Source organism: Gopherus evgoodei, chromosome 10, assembly GCF_007399415.2.
Source record: "Gopherus evgoodei ecotype Sinaloan lineage chromosome 10, rGopEvg1_v1.p, whole genome shotgun sequence".
NCBI classification, from domain to species: Eukaryota; Metazoa; Chordata; order Testudines; family Testudinidae; genus Gopherus; species Gopherus evgoodei.
The window spans coordinates 77,084,853-77,107,728 of NC_044331.1; the positions used below are offsets into that span (position 1 = coordinate 77,084,853).

Below are 22,876 nucleotides of genomic sequence, written 5' to 3' on the forward strand. Positions count from 1 at the left end.
TAATTATGGAGTAGGAGGAAAAAAAACCAGAAGTTAAATCCATATGCAATATTTTTTAAATGAAAGCCGGCCCAGACAGCAAGTATTGTGCATGACAGCAACTCAGAGAAGTCACAGAAGAACACGGGGGTGGGGAGAGACTACAGGGTAAGAGAAGACCATCAGAATGAGGACAGGTAAGTCTTTTAGTATTGATTGGCTGGCTGAGCAGAGCCAATGTCTACACTGCTGCTGTTAGAATAGTTATGCAACTATATTTAAACACATGGGTTGTTGCTAGCAGGGTTATAGCAATCTCCCTGAGCAGTGTGTCCAAAGTTTATTCCTTAACTGTTATAGGGTAGACTGGATCCATGTTAGAACAAACCCACTGAGGCTGAGCCTAGTTTGACATTCAGCCTGTGAATCATGTGTCTGAACTGTAGTAGTGTCCAGTATACACCAAGATTCTTGTCTATCCATGTGTCTGTACAATTCTGAGCATACCCATCACACTAAAATAATTATCCACATCGTGGTATTACAGGGCTGTAGAGTGACCGTAAGTTAAGGCGCTAGAATCCCACATGAAACTTCAGAGTACACCTCTACCTCGATGTAACACGACCCAATACAACACGAATTCAGATAAAACACGGTAAAGCAGTGCTCGGGGTGGGGGGCGCCAGGGCTGCGCACTCCGGTGGATCAAATCAAGTTCGATATAACGCGGTTTCACCTATAACGCAGTAAGATTTTTTTTGCTACCAAGGACAGTGTTATATCGAGGTAGAGGTCTAATTGTTGCTGATTAAAGATTAATGCTGGCAGACATATCGTGCTGCAGTCTGATCCACGAGAGGCTCGCATGTGTCTCTGGGTGATGGATCTAAAGAGCACCTCCTACAAACATATTTGTGCTTCCTTCCATGCCAACCCTTATGCACAGAAACGTCTCCCAAAACAGATCCATAAACCTGTCATTCTTGCCTCCTATTCCCATCTCAGGACCTATTTCTGCAGCAATGCTTGCAAGAAATTTGCCAACAAATAATGGCTAGGCCAAAGGCAATTGGATAAAGTTGGTATTTATGTGATTTCAACACTAGGATGTAGCAAACATATTGGATATTCTCCCCTCCCCTTCCCTCTCCCCAGCTCTTCATACGTTACTCATTTAAGGCCCACAATCCTGCTGAAGAAGGAACCATCCCCATCTCAAGTACACTAGGGCTCAGTGCAGGGGTCCACCCACCCATGCAGATCTCTTTTTAAGACTGGTGCCTTAGTTTTCTTTGCCATGAAGAGCTTACAACCTATCTCCTATTTCCGTGTTTGTACGGCATCCAGCATAGCAAAACCCCAATCTTAGTCGAGGTCTCTGGATGCTACTGTAACACCACACAAACGACAAACAGAATTTATACATAATTTAAAAAGTGGAACTCCAACCAAGTTTACACATAATTTGCCTCACAGTACTGGAAAAATACACATTAAATATGCCTTCCAAGAAGGTGGAATTATGTAAATATTTTTGAAGAGCTGTGAACATGATCTGCAGCAAATAATAAAAAAAAAAAAGCCAAAATATGCCTTTGAATTTTGTGATTTGTATTTTTTTAAAACTGGAAACTGTATGTTGCTCTCAAACTTGTAAATTGCATACCACAGCAAGTTTATGCCTGCGAATCCTTTCCATGTTCGATTTGCACAATTGAAAATGAAAATGAAACACACATGGTTTACCATTATCCTCAGCTGTGTGTGCGTGCAAAGCTGCTGCTTTAGCTCCACATTTCAAAACAAACTTTAGCAAGCTGCTGTCATAATGCTAAAATGGGATTAGCATTTCCCAAAAGCAGACTCCTCTGCAGATGCTGTGTGCATGTTCCTTCTGTCTTCTGCCGGCAGGCAATTCCATTCTTCATACACCTGGCCAGGTGGGCTAGATTAAGCGAACAGCACTTAGTACTAGCACTAAAAGACCCCAGGCATGGGGTGGAGATGGGGAGAAGGGGAAGACATTGAGTTAACGAGTTGCAGCATAGCTGCTGTAATCTTCTTGAAGATTCTTCCCTCATTCCACACCTGGATGGATTTCAAACTGGATCTACCTCTGAAAGTCTATGGTGTGTTTAGTGAAAACCTGTCGGATGGAGGGGGGATGTGGAGCCGGGGAGACAAAGGAGGTGCAGCTCCAGACTTGAATCCCTATTCTATTCCAAGGAAAACAAGCCAACAATTGTGACTGTTGCTTGCTTTCTCCTACAAATCAATCTCCAAACTAGACTCCTCATGATTAATTACATGGAAGTAAGTTTTCTATGCAATTGACTAGCTGGCTCTTCAGTATTTCAGGGATCTCTGGGATAACAAAGAAAAGGACAAGCTTTCCATAGCAGCCTCTGATCCAGTATACTTAGCCTCAAACCAACAAGACCCCAGTGGCTCTTTATACAAAAGCAGCTTTCTGTATTTGGATGTGCAATTGGCTATAGTCATCCTTGGAGCTCAAAAATGGACACATGGATTGTGATGCAGGGCACACTTAAAATTCACTCTGGCATTAGCAAATGCAAGACTTTGCCTTCCTATCCCGTCCTTTAATTACACTTAATGTACTGCACAAGGCTGTTAGCCAAAAAGGGTTAATGGAGCTTTGTTGCCTGCCCCAAAATTATGTCAGAGTGAGTGCAGACTGGGCACAGTATGAGTATTTTCAAAGGAACAGTCTGGTAAATAACCTATACTACAATCTCAATTATTTCCAACTGGCACGGCAGGATCCAATATGAAGGTCATGGGCAAAGTCAAAAAGGAAGGAAAAGTTGAAAGCAAATCTGTACTTCAATCAGATTTCCTTGATTTTTTTCCAGGACAAGACAGTCACTAGACTGAATTCATTATCTCATGGCAAACACTCATATATGTGCTGTCAGATGTACTTTTAAAGTGGAAACAGAATGAGCCCCTTAAACTCCACCTATTAAAGTTGCATAGAAAGAGCAGCTGAGAACAAGCAAAGTTTAGCGAAGATTATGCAACACTAGGGCACAGGTTATTAATACCTCAATTTAGTTATTTGCATTGCAGTAGCTCCCAGACACTGTCACTAGGAAAAAGGCCCCAGTGTGGTAGGCACTGTACCAACTTATTTTCTCTCGGTTATAAGGAGGAGCTTTGAAGGGACTTGGTGACATCCTGCATTGAAACAAATCTCCCCCTCCCTCTGCTTCCGCAGAGACCTCCACAGGAATATAATGAACGTTCTGTATGTTATGCATCTTCTGAATTTGGCACACCACTTCACACGTGCAGTAAGTAGGTATAAGGGCAGCTAAGCTGGTATAATTTACACAACGAGGGGATGGAGGAGAGGTGTGTAGCAGGAAAAGCAACTAAAAGAGGACGACTCTAGCTCCTCTGCTAGAAGATTAAGGCAGGATCCATGAATCCACAAATTCCGGATCTGGGCTAGGAGGGTCACAAAGACACCAATTGTAGATCCACAGAGGAGAGGGGGGAAGAGGATACTATCTAGGAGTTTTGGGACCCTACGTGGAGAATAGGGAGGAAGAAATACTGGTAGGCAGCCAGGAGTGCCATGATTTGGGGGGGAGCAGGGTACCCTTTGGTTGAACTGGATCCAGTCTCCATTTAGAATTAATCCACTATTCCAGTGATTCTCAAACTTTTGTACTAGTGACCCTTTTCACATAGCAAGCCCCTGAGTGCAACCCTGCCCCGCCCCTCAATCAATTAAAAATGCTTTTTTATATATTTAACACCATTATAAATGCTGGAGGCAAAGTGGGCTTTGGGGTGGAGGCTGACAGCTTGCGACCCCCCATGTAAGAATCTTGCAACCCCGAGGGGTCCCAACCCCCAGTTTGAGAACCCCTGCACTATTCTTCCAATCCTACCATGCTCTAGCTTACCTCCTGCCAGCATCTCAGTGTGTAAATTATACTATCTTAGACTCCTTTACACCCACTTACCATTTTGTAACAGCACTTACACATCACTTCTAACTTTGGAGCATTACTTCAGAAAGCAGCTAATTAACCAGGAAAGGGGAAATCAGTACAACTCAAATTTTGCCCTATATCTGGTCATATCAATTGCTTTCAGCCACATGTGTGCATATGTGCACGTTGTTTTGCCTTAAGCCAGAAACTCCAGCAGTTTTGTTTTTACTGGAAGAGACATTTGAGATTTAAATGTAGGGCTGAAGCCTATAAGCGATGCCAGGGCTTGAAATTCCCTTCCCATGGCAGAAGCTACAATGAGCATGTGAGCAGCAGGGCACACAGTGTGCACAGTTCACAGTGGATTAATTTAGTATAAAAAAGACTGTGAGCCAGAGTGGCAGACAGGTCATCTTAAGTGGCATGACCTATACGCATTTTTCTCCTCCTTCCAATCACACCAAGCATACATACCATTAGGTTCTGCTGCTTGGGTCATTTCCAGCACATTACACTGGCACTAGGAAATTTCAATTGCCATATCCTGTTATGACAATCTCCAAAACAAACATGCACACATGCGCACACACACCTCCCCACTCCAATAACTTCTATAGGGCTAATTTCCACCTGTGCCAGAGCTCTGCCTCCCTGGAATGTGCTGGTATAATTATTCCCAAGGTGCCTTCTTTCATGAGGCAGAGAGCGCCATTTACATCTACCTGTCCTTCACGGAGTCTCCCAAGAGGGGTACAAAGCTGGGTTGTAGCCACTGTAAAATGGGCCAATTCCCCTGTGCCATTCTTGCTGTGGACTCCTCTGGAATATCAATGATTAGCAGACTCCAGCTCATAACCCCAGAGCAGGAGTTGCAGTTGAGAGCTTCACAGGAAAGCAAGATTCTTGGGTTCATTAAAATATCCTCAATTTGTTCAGATTCAGCAAAACCAGCCACATTTACAGTACAGCTCTGTTTTGTAAGTGCTTTTTGGTAGCAGGGTCTCTTCATCCCCACATCTGCTATGACCGAGCTGTCCCCAATGGCATCCTAAGGAACCCCATCACTTCCCTCATTTTAAAGCTCTTAATTACAGCCTCTAAACTCTGACCAACGAGTGTGGACAGGACTATTTGGAAGCCAGTCAAGTAATGACAAGCCTGATTATCCTGCTGCTTGTCCCTAGGTTTCAGTGACACAATGTCATTTCTCAGCAGGGAAAGGATAGTGTTGTGGGTAGGAAATATGAACAGGGAGTGACATCTGTCACATTCACTGTGTGAGTGTGGGCAAATTACTTCATCTCTCTGTGCCTCAGCTTCTCCATCTGTAAAATGGGGATGATACATCACTAACTCCATAATAATAGAGTGCTTTGAGATTTTGGGGGTACTGAAGAAGTAGAGTTATGATGCTCACTGAGCTGCAGACCAAGCAGTCAGACATGAGAGGGCAGTTGGAGATTAAGAGACGAGACCCAAAGGAAAGATGCCAGAGCACCCAGCACAAGTCCTAGAGCAGCACTCTGCCAGAACAAGCTGAAACACATTGGGAAGTTTTTTCTTAACATCTTCTGCAGATTAAGATATTATTGCAATAGCTGGTCAAGTAAGTGCATTTTCTACTTTGGAAACACATTGAAGCTACGCTTCTGTTCACACCAACGTTCATGTACGCAAAGAGGAACCCGGGCAGAGATTCCACTAGGACTGCATAGCCAGGAGAAAGTAAGAGATCATACTGTATAGGACACCGGGCTATAGATCTATTTGAGGAGGACTGTGTCCAGATCATGCAATCCTCTAACACGTCCTCAACTGAGTACCTGCCACAGCATGCATACAAGTAATTCGGAGGAGGAGTGATGCAGTCTAACAACTGGAAAGCAGCCAGAAAGGGGACAGATGAGTGGCTCCAAAAAGAAAAGTATTAAAATCCCATCAGGGATGCACCTACATATCAGATCAGCTTGCCCACAGAGAGATATCCATAACTGACGCATGTCGAAGCTAGGCAGTACTAATGATGGTTGCAATACCATGCCCAGGATACAGTCAAATTCCACCAAGCACTCCAATGGGTAATGTAAGCGGACATGGATGCAGTTTATTATTAATTCAGTCTGAGACAGGATGATTCAGGGGTTTCTAAGAGCAGGAAACAAACAGATAATGAAAGCTGGAACAAGAGTCGAATGATTCACTATACCAGTCTAACGATACATTAAGCCTTCTTGCAATCAGAGGCAGAGACCAAGTCCACAACATGCTTAAGCTAGTGAAGTGGGTTTGGCAGCTAACGTGCCAACACTGGGTTCACAAAGAACAGCAGTGTACTAGGAGGTTGTTTTTCATGGTCAGAAAGAAGTGGAGAGAAGAGAAGGCAAAGACTCTGCTTTAAATCTAGCATAAGCCATAGGCAGGAATACCCACTTTTTGCAAAGTCAGGGTAATCACAACATCAAGGTGGGCTGCGTAGAAGAGGATGGAGGAGAATTTTGCAGAATTCACAAAGATTAGTAATTTTGCACTAGCTTCTCACCCTCACAGGGCTTTTCCCCCTGAGCTTTAGCTCTGCAAGTCAGTAACATCCATAGAAGCCATGGAGTTTGAACCAAAATCTGAATTGAGCATCATGCAGAATAAGAATCCAGTGGGTTAAAAAAGTGCATTCGCTAGGAAGAGGTTGACCAGTTGGAGGGACTTTCAGAGAAGAACAGCTACAATGATTAATGGGGTGGAGGGACTGACTTCTGAGGAAAGGGAGAATTAAATAGTCATAGCTAGACTAAATGACAACTACGGAGAGTCAGGGGGCAGGGAATTGGATAAACATTTTAAGGGTGTAACCATCACCATAGGAGAAAGTATTTAGGAGGATCCAAGAGTTTAGGGTTAGAAAAGGATGAAAGTGATCCGAGGAAGACTTAGGCTAAATACTAGGAAAGTTTCTTAACAGGGAGGTCTAATTAGACTGTGGAATAACCACGCCAGGGAAGTGGGTAGGAGTCCTGTTGCTGAAGTCAATTCAAACTAGACACGGCACTCCATTTACAATGCTGGGAAGAACCAACCCTACACTGGCAAGGGGCTGGAAAAGATGACTTGGTACTTCTTTTCCTCCTCTCTCCCCAGTCTCCAGTTCCAAGGATTCTGCTGGGAACAGTGGTGGCTAGAGGAATAGAATTGTGGAATCAGTCACTTTGCAGCACTGGTGTAACACTAAACACACCATTTTAAAGGCACAAAGCACTGCATAAACAATCTTCAACATCTCTATGGAGACTGGTAACCAATACAGATGGGAAAACAGAGGCAGACTTGGACAAGGCCATACAGCAAGACAGTTATATGGCCAGCCCTGGAAAACAGGAGTGTCTGGCTCCCAACCCTGCATCAGTCCCCTGGATCACCTTCTAACTAACGCTGCTAGAGTAGCTGGCCACTCCCTTGCTAGCCAGCAGACTTCAATAGTAGCAGCAAGTATAGGGTACTATAATCATGCATTCTTGAGACAAATAACTGTACCAAGCAGTGCAATCACCACCCTTCATCACATACCTCCTGAAAACGCTGCAGTTAGTTTGAAACCACAAGCTGTCCAGCTCTGATCTGACATCTCAGTCTTAACTGTGATCCCATTACTATAAATATCATAACTCCAATGTTACATTATATTCCAAAAATCCTCACTGCTAAAGGCCTTTTTATCGCTGAGCTATAGTTGCTTTTCCATTCTATTTCTATGGTGTCCTGTCAGGGACTTTTCAGATATTTCTACTATTTACTATTGAAATATGGCTAAAAATTGCTGCAGTGATAGGTGCTATAAGTCTAATACTATAAAGACTGAGTATTACCAGTTGCAAATGATTAAAAAATAAACTGGGAGGGGGGAAAAAAAGTCCCTGGAGCCAGTAAGACATTTGCCAAACATTTAATACCACACCTCTTTCTGCAGTCCATTCTTTTGCTGGTAAACTCTGCAGGAAAAGGAAATTCTCTTCAGCATTTGTGAAGTACCATGCCTGCTAATGGTGCCACGTAGAAGTACTGTGCAAAAGTGATTTGAATTCCATCCTTTTCTGCAAAATTTCTGGGGTGAAGAAATACATGGCCCGCAACATACAGAGTCAACATTGGTGGTAGATCTACTATATACCATAGCTCTATCTAGTGGAGATTTATGAGAACTACAATTCAAAAATCTACTCTGGGAAAGCAGCTTGGAGAAAGCAATGCCCTAACGCCATAGAAGTGTCTGGTTGGAACAGGATTTGCCACACTGGCTACATACAACTATTTTTAAAACCTACAGCAAGAGTTGGTAAAACAAATCCCAGATGAAAGCATTTAACTTTGCCTCCTGAAGAAACTTTCTTGCTCAACAGAATTGGTCAGACTGGAATCTAAAACCGTCATGCTCCATATTCATGAAACATAATATTTACAGTATAGTTCTAGAATTAACACGTGGAGCAGTGTTAGTAGAACGCCTCCTTAAGTAAATTTAACACCCATCTGGACTGAAATATTTCAGAGGTCTATTTCTGGTAGTGGTAATGTGCAAATCTAAAAAGGAAACAGCAGTATTCTCATTTGCTCCATTTTTAGCTAGGTACTCAGATGGTCCCCATCACCAAAGAATCTGGGCCCCTCACAATTTTTTTATATATTTATTCTCACAACTTTCCATGAGGTAAGGCAAAGCCACTATCCCAGTTTCCACAGATGGGGAACAGAGAGACAGAGATACTAAGTGATTTATCCAAGGACACATCGGAAGTCTGTGGCAGCACAGGGAACTGAATTTGGGTTTCCCAAGTCCCAGATTAATGCTCTAATTCCTTCCTTTCCTAAGAGGGACTCGTGTGTGCTTGGACACCATGAAAAGTGAATGACAGAACATCCTCCCACCCTCATGCCAAGAAACATATTTGCTTATAGTGAAGTAATTAGTCTCCTCTGCAGTTCAGAGGGGAATATGGCCTTGTCATCCTGTTTGCTGAACTATCAGGGGAGGGCTCCATATCAGCTCTACAATCTCTACTGTGTGCCAGTGCAGTGGACACAACGTTATATCAGAGGCATCTGGAGGAAAAGGTGACCACCACAGCCAACACACGTATAGCAAACAGGTGAGGGAAGCTAGAACCAAATACCACAAACATACCAACGTTTAAAAGCTCACAAATATGCATCTACATTAGAGACTGAAATAAACTACACGCACAGAGACCATTAATACTCAGCTACCAACTGGGACAACTATATTTCTGAAGCTGGCTCCAAGCCAACATTTACACAAAGCCTTCCAGTTATAAAGTTGTCAAAAGTCAGGACGCAATATATTCCACAGCCATGCAAGGCACCCCCTACCACAAAGCTGTGCTCCAAAATTGAAGTTTTTGTTTAAAATTAAAATGGTTTCTACCCCTTACGATGGCAAGAAAACCTTGAAAACATGAAGCAAGTGTAAACTGAGGCAGCAATCTCTTCTTGACTCTGTAGACAGCCTGACACACTAGCTCTGAGAGGTGCGAACTGCCCAAATCTTCTTATGACTGACAATAATTTAAGTTTCGACACTGTTAGCTATTTCACTGATCATTATAGCATAAGCATTCAATTACCATAATACCTCTTACTTCTCAGCTAATGACAGAAAACTCAACTGCCAGGAAACCCAGCTTCACCCCTGCAACTTTTATGTTACAACTGCGCTGTTCATATGAACATCTCTAAAGCATCAAAGATGTTGGGACATAAAACAGAATTTAACACCAATGCATGCAGAGAGGGTACTGCACTGATTTAAATGTGAAAATTCATTTGTTAAAAGCCTACACTTAAGACAACGAAATGATCCTGTTCGAGAAAACTCCTCGCCCACAGCACAGTGTGGCAGAATCCAGGAGCCCTACCATAAAATGAATTCCATGAAAAGATGGACCTATGCAGCTTCTTGCCTATAGTAGCCACAAGACTAAAAGGCTACGATTATCAACCTCTTCATCTCTATCCAACAGGAGCTAAACTTCGGGGCCTCCTACTAGTCAATCAGCAAGTTAGGCACAAATATGATCCCCATTTTACAGATAAGGAGAAAGTTTAAGAAAATTAACTGAGGACGTAAAGCAAGGCAATACCAAGCTGGCATTGAAACACCAGAGTTCCTGCCTCCGCTGCCCCTGTGGTCCATCTACCAGACAAGGATTCTCAAACACTGGACATTTGAACAGTGTCTCCTAAACAGCAACCTTCCTCTTTATGATTATGGGCAACTGCCCATCGTGCTGACAGTCAATCAACATCCCTGTGAAGGCTGCACCAATTACCTACATGGAAAATTAGTATTAGAAAAATAATGTACTTTCAGCTTCCTCTAATGTAACTCAACAGCTGGAGAGAGAAATAGCACCATGTTACCAGTCCGCTCTTCCTGGATCACCAGCATGAGTCCCTTCATGGACCAGCGTTCGAATATCACAGCTCTAGCCCATGTTTCTGAACACTCCAAACTATAAAGGCTCCAGCAAGAGCACCTCTGCATCTTTAATAGTCACCCTTCAATTCTCCAAATCCCTTTAAAACAGGGGTGGGCTAACTATGGCTCACGGGCCACATCTGGCCCATCAGAACTTTTAATCTGGCCCTTGAGCTCCCGCCAGGGAGCAGGGTCAGGTGGTTGCCCCGCTCTGCCGCTCCAGCCAGTAAGCAGGGTCAGGGGCTTTCCGCATAGCTCCCAGAAGCAGCGTCATATTGCCCCTCCGGCTCCGGTACGTAGAGGCAACCAAGGGGCTCCGCAAGCTGCCCTTGCCCCCAAGCACCACCCCCTACAGCTTGCATTGGCCAGGAACTGGGGCCAATGGAAGCTGCAGGGGCAGTGCCTGCAGGTGGGACAGCACACAGAGCCACCTGACTGCACCTCCATGTAGGAGCCGGACGGGGGGACATGCAACTGCTTCCAGGAGCTCCTTGAGATAAGCAGCACCTACAGCCTGCACCTGAGCCCCCCCAACCCAGCCCCCTGCCCCAGCCCTGATCCCTCTCCCACCCTTCGAACCCCTCGGTCCCAGCCTATAGCACCCTCCTGCACCCCAAGCCCCTCATCCCCAGCCCCAACCAGAGCCTGCAGCCCCGGCCGGAGCCCTCAACCCCCCGTGCCCCACCCTGATCCCCCTCCCGCCCTCCAAACTCCTCGGTCCCAGCCTGGAGCACCCTCCTGCACCCCAAATCCTTCATCCTCAGCCCCACCCCAGAGCCCACTCCCCCAGCCAGAGCCCTCATTCCTATCCCCCTCGCACCCCAACCCCCAATTTCATGAGCATTCATGACCCACCATACAATGTCTATACCAAGATGTGGCCCTCAGGCCAAAAGGTATGCCCACCCCTGCTTTAAAATGACAATTTTAATCTCACTTAAAGTACACCTCCCCATTCAAAACTAGCCATCCCCCAGAATCCAAACCAAATCATCTAGTCCACAGCAGTGCCAGAGAAAGTCCTGATGTACTCCCACATGGCTCAGAGGGAGGGAAGAAAACAAAACGTTCAGCTTTGAGAGTCCTCACCCCGTCCCCACACACACTAGCCCTTCACGTTTTCTGGCCTTACACTGAGCCCATATAAATCATTTCCAAAGCAAAATCACTATTTTCTTACTCTGGAATAAAGATATTTGAATCTCATATTTGCTGAGTGTTTTCTGTAGTATTGGATTGTTGGATTTGGGGGTACAATACCAGCATACTAAAGAGCTACACTGTGCAAACTACAATTCTCCGAAGCCCTCGCCATGAACTAGCTAGCAAAAATAATCTCTTCTCAATTTTACTGCGTATCTTTTTACCCTCACAGTTGCAGATAAACCACAGTCAGGAGAGTCAATTATTGACCCCATTTGAAGGTATATTTGTACAAGGACTAAAATGGTAATGCTGGAAAAGTCACATGGTTAAAGACTCGCTGATGTGGCATGGAAGCTTTCGTGTTCTGCTTACACATCATTTTCTGTATTTCTTTCCTTGTATTTTATTACTAGAGACAGTTGCACGAGAACGGGATCTTTGTTGCTTAGGAGAACATCTGCTCCTGCTGCTTATCCTCTTCCTGAAGTCATAATCTTACGTGACATCAAAATCGTTTCCAGAGCCACCAATTACAGTGTCAGAGGATTATGACTTCAGGTGGGGAATTAACAGCAGGAGCAGATGCTCTCTTTAAAAACCCCCCAAAGATCCTGTTTTCATACAAACATCCCTATTAATAAAACACAAGGGAAGGATAATAATATGACAGGCAGAATTGTTTCTAAATATAAGACAGTTTCCAGCATTTTCCACGGGGCATCAGCTGCTCTTTGGAAAATTACTGGAGGTTAAAATATAAAAAGAGACACAGAATTTACAAAAAAGTGATATGTAGTACAGAAAAGAGGAGGAGAAGGAGATCTGCAATACGGGTGAGGAATAGCATAGCTCTGCATAATAAAACGATATTAAAATTCTGGCCAGCACTGCAATGACATCTCGAACAGGCATGTAGAGGGAGAAAAGCAGACGGGATTTTTGGATCTTTCTAAAGATCCCCATGGCACACAAATGAGTTAGATAAAGAAATGTTTTTACGGAGATGACAGCCCAGTAAAATAAAAAATGGTTGACACATCACAGGGACTTTATTTACTCAGATGTTGGTATGTTTTCCAATAGCTACTATCCCAAAGGAACAGGCATGCTCCTAGAGGCAGTAATAAGCAGTCTTGTACATAGTTTGCTAGGTAGATAATACAGTCATAGCCTCTGCTGGATTTAATCCTAGAAAACAAGCCTGAAGCTGGGGAAGGGCTGGGGTGGAACTACCATCTAGGATGCAATAATAACAATAATACTGCCATTTGATTTGAAATTTTTATTAAAATGTAACAGAGGAAAGCCACAGTAGGTGTCTAAGAAAACACACCAAATGCCTTAAGAAAAGGAAAAAAATAGTGTGAAGCCTCTGTTGAATGGGAGCTACTTTGCGAGATGGCTGCCACCATGCCAAGTGTAATTAAAAGCTTTATTTTCAAAAGGAGTTCACGGTTCATACACAAACGCTTCTCACCATGTGAGCTTCAGAACAGTGCAAGGGGCTAGACTAGACTGATTTAAGAACTGCCAAACATGCAAGGGCTCCACCAAAAAGAACCTCCCTTAGCCAATCAAAAGACTTTGAACTGCTCTACTGGGGCTATCAGCAAGCGACATTCACAAGGGATTAGTGGTCCGTGAATGAGCTGGAGTTACTTGTGGGGAAGGAGGAAAAGCTCAGAGTCAGGCATCTTCAGTACTTAAAATGCTGCCAGATGTTTTTTTGTTTACATGAAGTTGTCACTTGATTTATCATGTAACTGTATGATTGAAGCTTCAAATCAATCATGATGGGACAAGGGGATTAAAAAAAACCTTACAGAATACCTACAAGTAGCTCATTGACTGGCTCTTATTAAAATGAGAGGCCACCCTTTGCGCCAAGGAGTTAAATTTCACCTGTCAGCTTCTTAGCACGCTAAAAGGCCAGGAGAACACTACACAGTGCTCCCACACCTGACTCATATAAAAGCTGGAGGGAAAGGCAATGGGGATAAATCCTGAACAGCCCCAGAATCCCACCTCAGCCCCTTTCTCACTCACCTCTGTAAAATGGTCTGCTGAAGATTTTTGCAAATTGTGAGAGATTCTCCCATAAACATGTGGCACATGACGACCTCCAGGCAGTTGGCCATGAATGACATCACTGCATCAAACTGCAGAGTCCCACTCCGGGAGATGATACAAAGGCGCTGGAGAGCAGAACAATGACTCAGTGCCTGAAAGAACTGGGTGTTAGCATTGAAGTATGGCTGCTCTAGCCTGCAAGAAAAAACACAAACAAGTCAGAGGATAAATTTTAAGTCTGCTGCTTTAAAACAAGTGGGGGATGCAGCATTCGTTTGGGGCTGTGAATGGTAGAAGGAGTGTCTCCAATTCAGCCATGTGTTGCTAATACTTGAAAACAGCTGGTGGATTCAGAGATCAGGAGTGGTCTAGCACTATCTATATACACAGTACACATGATAGTCTCATGTCTGAGTGGGAGCACCATATTCCATTCTCAACCCTCTTGCTTACAGAGTGCTACCCTTCAGCAATGAGCAGTTTACATGACATCAGCAAACAGAGACTAAGGCAGGCCCAGACTTGGCTACTTGGCATCTGGTCAGAAGGCTAGTACCTGGTATGGACCATGGGGCCTTGCTGCTCCAGCAGACCAAATGCTGAGCAAGCTGGTCACATTGAGCTTGTTGCCTAGAGGATGGTAAGACTCCAGGCAGAGTGAACCAAGTATGAAAAACTGATTCACAATGGAGATGGTGAAAGAAGGGGGTGGGGGAGGGTATCAGAGAAAAATCTGTCAGCACAAGATTCTGTGCAACCTCTCCTATATTTCACATGGGCTGAAGAGCTGGTCTGGATTTGATTAAGAGAAGGAATCTGACAGTCAGTCTGCAGCACATGAACCACTTCAGAAAGGAATGTGTCAATTTGAAAATTCACAGTGGAAAGTACTAAATACCTCCCCCCGCCTTATAGAAGTTTCTAGAAGCTATCAGCTTCCATGCTGTAACTCGCAGCCTAACCAGATTCCGCATGTCCAAATAACCATTTTGCAGAAAGTATCTCCACTGCAAAAGGTCAGTGTCACCAGGAAGATATGGCTGCTCAGTCCAGGTTTGCTAGAAGGATCTCAAAGCAGTTACAAGATTCAGTCATTGGGTCAGCAGAGCCAGGAGTTTGGGGATACATAATCCATTAGATGACAACCAGCAGGCAATCCCACCCTGGACGGACAACCAGCAGGCAATCCCACCCTGGACTGGATAATCTCTATCTAGCCTTTTGTGGTATGGGGGCATATCTGAGCAACTCTTCATCCTGATAATTGTTACATCATGTTTTGCCAGTTCAGAACTTTCTGGCAGTACAGATGCTTGTGGAATGGTGTTTTTATTTGATAGCTACCCAGCAATTCACCACAAAGGTGAGCAATACCTAGTTGTCACTTAAGATCCTGCATTATACTCAATTTTCCAGTTGCGTTAACTAAAAATCAGAAACCAGCCTGATTTTTCACAATATGTCATCATCCTAATGTGAATCTGACACAGACACACTGGCTCCCATTTTCTGGGTTAATAACTTCCAAACATGGGTAGGGGAAGTGGCAGAAAAATGCATGCTAGTAATACTCTATTTTATTCACTAGGTGACACTGCTGCTTTGTAACATCACCTGAAATTAATTTCTAGACTTGCAGAAAATTCTTGGGGGTGGTGGAATTAGCCAAACTAACAACTTTATTGCCAGATTTTAAATACTGAGCAGCTCCTCCAGATAAAACCTTCCCCAACTTCATTTGGAAAGTTATGACACTTTAAGAAGAATGCTCTTATGCTACTACCATAGGAGACATAGGCTTTTCCTTTGTGGGAAGCTGTACACACCCTCTCCACCACCGACTAAGCACTCCTGAGACAGGCTACCATAGTCCCTGGGTGCAAAGTTCTCTGGGCCTGGCCAAACAGAAGTGACCACTGCACATCAAATTGTTTTCTCCAAAGATTAGTCTTGCTATGTAACTAGCTCTTTTTGACGATGTTTAGCCTCTCAAAGGCCAGGTCTACATTAGAAGCCCTTTACCAGCATAGGAACACCAGTATACTAGACTGGCAAAACACTCCTAGTGAGGATACAGCTATAATGACAAATTTGTGCTTTGTACTGGCACAAAACTGAACCCCAAGTGAAACAAGCAATATCAGTAAAAGCACAGCTTTGCCAGCATAGCTGCATCTGCACTAGGGTCTTTGCTGACATAGCTACGTTGGTCAGCGATCTCACCACTGTCCAACATAGCTGTGCCAACAAAAGTCCTTCATGTAGACAAAGCCAAAGGCTAAGTTGCTCTCCTGGCTTCTACTGCCACTGCCCATGCTGCACCTGCTATGGACAGATGATGTCTGAGCTCTGAATCCAGCAGCTTTCACCAACACAAAGATGTTTTAAAAATAAACAGTTCTATTGACCATCTTCATAGCTCATGAAAAAGCCTGTTGTGAGAATGTTTCTAGTATTTACACCAAGTCATTTCCATCACTGTTATTTAGCTATAGTTGAGGTTTCTTTATGTATCTGGATGAGTCATGCTACCTTTTTTTGTGAGAGTTAAAGCATTCAGACTCTATGGAGAAAGGCCAATTCAGAAGCAGCAATGAAGAGAGCTTTTGGACGGTAAATGTTCTGCATTGCCATAGAGCAAACACCAGTTAAGAGAGCTAACCGGAGGTCCGATAAGAGATCAGGAGAGAGGAGACAGCTCTTTGTAGACCAACATGTTAACTTGCAATGCTCTGCACTGCCAAGAGAGTCTTAGGAATATGTCCTCCTTGGAGGCCACAGGGGCTTGTGGGTATACAGACCAGCTCTGCTTCTCAAAGACAATACAGAACACACATTCCACTCCCACCTTCACAATCTTGCTATCCAGGACGAAAACCCTCTAATTTTCAGGCCATCACAGCTACCTTCCATGGGACCTGAAAGCTACTATATTGTCCTCCTTACATTGGTCCAATAAGATTCCCATCTCCTCCACATAGACACCTTTCTAGATATGCATGAATAAAAATGGAGATCAATAACAGGCCCTCACCTGAGATCCCTCAAGCACTTGCAGTGCTTCAGCATGTCCATGAGGGCAGACATATAGCCCACTTTTCCCATCATGCCCAGGTTGGCTAATGAGAGACTCCGCAGATGCTGGCATTGCAATCCAATGCTAACCAGCCCAGAACCAGTCAGGATACTAGGCAGCTGTGCTAAAGTGAGGTTCTGCAAAAAGGTCAACTGGCCAATGGCAGCCACCTCTGAATCCCCAACGCTCCGTGCCCGGCTGCAAGGGGGCAGTGAGTTCCGAATTGCTGGCTCATTCCGGGGCATGGCAGAGGAAAAGTTGGACCCAATTAACTCCAAGTTTTTCAAAAATGGGAGGTTCTCCAATAGAGTCCAAAACACAGAGGATTGAGATTTCTGATTTGACTGCTCCAAGAAGTTCTTGGTGTATGTTGGCACCCCAATCCGGATTTTCTTTCCAAGGCCTGGGGGCACCACATTAGTCATAGACTGCACAGGTGGCTTGTCTGTATTTGTTGAAACATCTGTGATGGAGCAAACTGGCAGCGCCAAAGCCAGCAGGTGCTTTAGCCGTGCAAGGAGCTGGCATAAATGCTTCCCTAGGCTTTCCGAGCTGTGATGGTGGGCAGCAGAAAGGTTCAGATGTCTCAGATTGCAGCAGGAAACAACCAGACTCTCCAGAATGCTGCTGTCAATATCATCTTCTGCCTTCCGAAACAAGGAGTCAGAAGACAAACAGCGAATGCAGCCACTGAGATTCAAACTGGTCAAGCTTTTGAGGTCCTTCCCTCCATTAATAACCTGCAGGATCAGGTGGCCACCAGACAAGGTGCAACGGCTAAAGCTGAAGTAGAAAGGGTTGTTGAACTTCAAGTGCTGAAGGAGGCCAGAGCCATTAATCCAGGATTTCGGCAACTGCAAAGCATCCAAACACACATTTCGAGCCATGGAATCCAAAAGGTTTTTAGTGGTTCCACTCTCTGCAAAACTGCCAGGGGCAGAAATGAGGAAGGCATGAAGATTCTCTGGGGTCCGGTCACTGAGCACTGCCAGATACAACCTCACCACCTCCTGATTGACATAGCCAGGAGCCAACCTAGCATAAAAGACACGAAGGTTCTGGTAGTGGGGGACATTACTTTCACCCACCATCAGCTGCCCAGACAAAATTAAGCCTTCCCGGGATCGATCTAGGATCTCAAAATAGAGCAGCAGTTTCTCAAGGCTGGTGCAGCATGGAACCACTCCATATGACGGTGTGTAAAGGGTCTGCTTGAGCTCCAGTACACGACTAAGGGTGGCTTTACATTCACTGCTTAACTGGCCGGCATCAAAACCAGGGTTTACATCAATTGCCAGTGAGCGCAAGTGCTGGAGAGCAGAGAGCATCTTGGAGAGGCGGAGGGAGGTGAGATGGCAGCCAGACAAGTTCAGCTTCACCAGATTCTTGCATCGTATCACATGATCAATAGTGTGACTGGGGAGCCAGTAGCAGCCTGCCATGTTCAGCTGGTGGATCTCTTTTCCAATCCCCCTCATTAGCTGCTTCACTTTGTCCTTGTTGACCTGTATTTAAACACAAACCGCTTCAGTAACATTGAAGAGGATGCTTAATTATACTGCCTCACTTCTCTGTGCCTCAGTTTCCTATCTGACATACCCACTACTAGAGTGTTTTGAGACCCTTGGATGAAATGCACAATATAAATACTAAGTATCATATTGTTGTAATTGCTGGTTGTTTTACCCTTCAGACTTAGGATCTTGAATATTACATTTCATTTAGTTTCTAGTTTGAGTCTGCATTACTGACTGGCCCTAACAGATGCTAAGTGACAATGACTGCCAGGAATTGAAGGCATTCACCGCTTCTCAGCTTCAGACTGCAGAATTATGCTTCTGTGGAACAGCTCAAGTTGACAGAGGAACTACTGCTTCTTCTCTCTGCTTCACTCACTTTCCAGCCTATTCCACATTAGATGAAATACGCTTTCTCCCTTTCCTACACTTAGAGAGACAATCAACTTAAAAGTCACACTTCTACCTGGAAGTTGTTTTTACTACCTACTATTATTACAACACTTACGTTTTCTATAACCAAGAGACAGAAAAATTCATTTGTCTGTTTTAGTTTACTTTGTGTATTTGATAGCACTTTGTGTAGTCATTTCCCCCTGGTCATGTGGGTGTTTCACTAACGGGAAGAGAAACAAATTCTGAACAAATAAGAAACAATGTAATGACATCTTAACAAAATCATCCTGGGAAGCCAGAAATGATCAAAGCTACATTTAACTTTTTTAAAGCTACTTGTTTTCAAGTTGTTACTAATCCTTTAGTTTATCACCTGCAGGCTGTAACATACAATTTAGGTTTTTTTTTTAAAATACTAGTTAAGTGATTTGGAATACAACTGACACTCTGAAATAGTTCTACTGTACATTCTAGTTAAGCTTTTCTTTTTAAAAAAACAGCCATGTGGAAAACCAGAAGTGGTTGTAACATTGCCTTTAAGTGACACTAGATCTCTGGAGTAGTGATACCAACTGTCCTAATTCTTGAGAAATCCCCCCCTTCCCCTTTCCCTCCAAGTCAGAGCTATAAGGCTATAACTGTGTTTATGATTTGTTTTGTACTTGGAGAAATCAGCATGTCTTCATACTCTCTGAAGCAGCCCACTCTGGCAGCTTACCACAATCCCCATGCCCCATCTGGGCATAAAACCAGTGTCTCCCCACCTGATATTCTTTATGAAGTAGCACCGTGTGGGTTAAACTCTTGTCAAGACAAAGAGTTGCAAGCTTTCTGCAGGTTCTCCTCACATTCAGAACAAGGTCTGTGCAAGGAACGTAGCTCAGGATGTGCAAAAGGATCTCATCTGAAAACTCCATCAGGTTGATGCCATTACTGTCCTCCCCAATCCCTGCACTCAGCATCTCCTGAAAGGAAAGAGCAGCAAATCAGCTCAGAAGCCTTATGGAGTTAATGAGAGACAGAGGAGAAAAGACAGACCTGGAAAAAGCACAATTTATAAAATAAATGGAGGTAGAAATGAATTAAGCCTCACATATTGAGCCACTGGCTATTACTGTCCACAGAGCCAAACTTTCCTCTACATCCAATTTTGCACTCCTGCCTTGCCACTACTGTAGTGCCTTCTCCTTCTTTTGCCAATTCATCAGCCTCCTTCTAAGTGCTGATTTAGAAACAGAAGAAAACCCCTTTATGCTCATTCTGCTCTTGTAGTTTATTGCAATGGTGTTGTTACTAAGCTAGTTCATTTCCAGTAATGCTGAAGACCTGCTTTGGAGTTGGGAAAGTGATTTCCCCCTTCTTCAGAAATGCAACCTATCACCTCTAGTCCCCCTACCCTCAAGACATGTGACCTACATAAGAACCTCTTACTTTGCCTCATCTTTTACACCACCATCTGCCTTCAGTTTATTTGTACATTTTATGTCAGATGTTTACATCGTTTGAAACTACAGAAATTGCAGAGCTATATTCCCTCTATGGTTAGTGCAAAGCCATATTCCACCTCTGTTTTTCCTTTTTATCCTCCCTCCCTTGAGATCACATGTTGTGGCAAGAATTCCCAGCTAACAGACTATTAATCCCAGAGCTCACCAACACTGCAGCAGCCATTGGGAATGATTCTGTAGCAAAATGATATCACATTCTCCCTCTCCACCCAGGCCTGAGTGTCTGGCATTTACAGCATGCCTAGAAAGGGATAAGAACAAAGCTACGCTATTAAAGACCCTCACAGAAACCCTATCCCATTGAAATCAATGTGAGTTTTGCTGCTGATTTTGATGATGGCCAGGATTTCTCCTCCTGTCTTTAAAAGGGCTCAAACAGAGTTTGCTGAACTGACTGAAGGCAGTGCAGTACCCTAAGTATATAGGATATATGAGTTTGGTCCTATGGTCAAACTGTGTTTTAAAAGTCTAGACATACATTTTCTAAACTAGGGAGAAAACATTTTAAGCCCCCAGTACAGACAACAAATACCCAGAACAGACCCCACCAACACACTGCACTACAGCTAGAACACTGAAACAGCTGAACCGCTCCTTTAACGATAATTTCCGAAACAGTTATTATGCAGTTCTCATGGATAAAAGATGCACGAAGCAAAGATCACAATTTATAAATTCCTGCTAACTCATAGAAAGAATTCATCCACTAGTAAGATCCTAGACAATCCCCCTCCCAGTTTAACTAAACAACCCATAACCAGGCCGGTCACGGACACGGAAGTGAAAGGATCCCCTAGAAAGCCCGAGAACTAGCCTACTTTGATCTAAGGTTACTTTCCATTTGTTTTTATATTCTAATCCCTCCCATGGTGCTTTCACTTGCTCTAATAAAAAACAAGTATGACAACAGTCCTCGGGCCTCAAAAGAAAACCAAACCAAAACATTAACAGGAGAAAAACAACTCTGGAGCAGGGGCGCGAGAGGCTAGACTCATAGAAATGTAGGGCTGCAAGGGATCTCAAGAGAAGAGCTCATCAGGTCCAGCCCCCCGCCCTGAGACAGGCCCAAATAAACCTAGAGCATCCCTGACAGATGTTTGTTCAGGGGATTCCACAGTGAAACACGGGGGATGTTTACTGGATCGTTGAGAAAGGCGCCGGGCTGCCACCGAGGGCCCCCGCCGGAGCCAGGGGGCGCGAGTGGGGCCAGGAGAGCTCAGCCTCCCTGGCCCACTCAGCGCAGGGCCTCGCGAGGGGGGGTACGGGGAAGCGAGGCGATGGAAGGGGGGAAGCTGGGCCAGCAGGGGCCGTAGGGAAGAGGGTTTTTTGGTGGGGAGGGATGAAGGCAGGAGGGGGCGGAGTCGGACAGAGAGGGGAGGGGGTTGCTATGGCGCCGGGCGGGGGTTGCTATGGCGCCGGGCCGCTGCCCCTCTCCCGCGGCTTTACCTGTCCCGGGTCGAACATGGTCCCCCAGCAGCTGCCGCCAGAGCCTGGGCCGCTCTCCGGAGCCGCTTAAACAAGCCGCTTCCCCGGCTTCAGGATCACCCCCACACTTCCGGCGCACCTCTGACCTCACTTCCTCTCTTTCTCCCGGGCCAGCCCCCCTGCCTTCATCTTGGGAGTGGCATTATCTTAGAGCCGTCCTTTGCCGCCATCTTGAGTGTGGCAGTGGCTCTCGCCCCCTTCCTAGCTGGCAGATTGGGAGCGGCCCTAGGCAATCCCTGATCGCTTATGACAATTTTTCCAAACCTTCTTTGAGCCATGGTTTAGGATTACACGGCAAATCGTCTCTAGACTCTCTGCCATAGGTCCTGATAGCCTGGGCCAACAAAGCCTCCCTCAATGAAAGATCTCATTCCATGCTACAGTCATAGGGTTTTCAGAGTTGCCAACCCCAAACAACAAGTTAGGTGCCAAAAAAAAACCCATAAACTTGGTTTAGAAAGCAAGATATATTATTAAAGTAATACATGGGGGAGGGGGCTTTTTAACTTGCCCCCTGGTTCTTGAGCTATTAGGGAATCACGTTTTCAAGCATTTATCGTAGCTAATAATTTACTCTTTTTTTAGATGGAAGCCAGGGTTGCTGCATAACCCCATGATTTCCAGCGCTGGGACTTTTAAGACAAGCAGCAAATATGGTGAGATTTGTGATAAACTCATAAGAGTTGGTAATGCTGGTTTCAGATTACTTTCTATAGAACCCCGTGAAATTTCTGCAGCTTCATATTGGTTTCAGCCCTATTAAATTGTATAGAACTTTACCTTAAGGCCTGTCTGTCTACTGTCACAGGCTACTCCCTCACTGAAAGCATTTATTGTACCCTGTTGCAGAAAGAGTACAACAGTTCAGACATTTATTCATCAATTAAACCTCAATCCTGCAGTCGGATCGTGCAGATGGACTATTTTGTTTGTGTGGATCAAGCTGCAGGGCTGTGGCCTTACATTGTGTGATGCCAAACACAACGAGGCCCTGATCGCACCTGTGGCCTCTACGTGCTATTGCAATACACTAAAATAATAGTATTATGGGATGGTAATGTATTCAGTCTATCTGGTGAAATAAAAATAAACATATTGGAAAAATTAAACCCATCTATTTAGTCAAGGTTTGCTCCATGAGCTGAAAATGGGGTATACAGGCTGCACACAGCTTAATTGTGGGGTGAAGTTTCTTTAGATTTAATATGACTTTAGTTAGTTATCGCTATATTGTTTAAAGCAAT

At 44.4% G+C, this 22,876-nt stretch overlaps 1 protein-coding gene across 4 annotated transcripts in view; it reads right to left on the reverse strand.

Annotated features, from left to right (window-relative positions):
- The window catches only part of FBXL18 (F-box and leucine rich repeat protein 18), a 33,939-nt gene extending 12,238 nt beyond the window's left edge, over nt 1–21,701 (reverse strand). For 2 of the 4 annotated variants that reach the window (XM_030577126.1, XM_030577123.1), the window contains exons 1-4: nt 21,594–21,701; nt 19,404–19,604; nt 16,685–18,231; nt 13,627–13,845 (exon numbers count right to left, since the gene is read on the reverse strand). In XM_030577126.1, coding sequence (XP_030432986.1) covers nt 13,627–13,845; nt 16,685–18,231; nt 19,404–19,604; nt 21,594–21,611 — 1,985 coding nt within the window. In that variant the 5' untranslated portion in view covers nt 21,612–21,701. Of the gene's footprint in view, nt 1–13,626; nt 13,846–16,684; nt 18,232–19,357; nt 19,605–20,292; nt 20,389–21,593 lie in introns of those variants that run through there. The other 2 variants (XM_030577124.1, XM_030577127.1) reach the window with 2 other exon arrangements.
- Nucleotides 21,702–22,876: the final 1,175 nt, after the last annotated feature.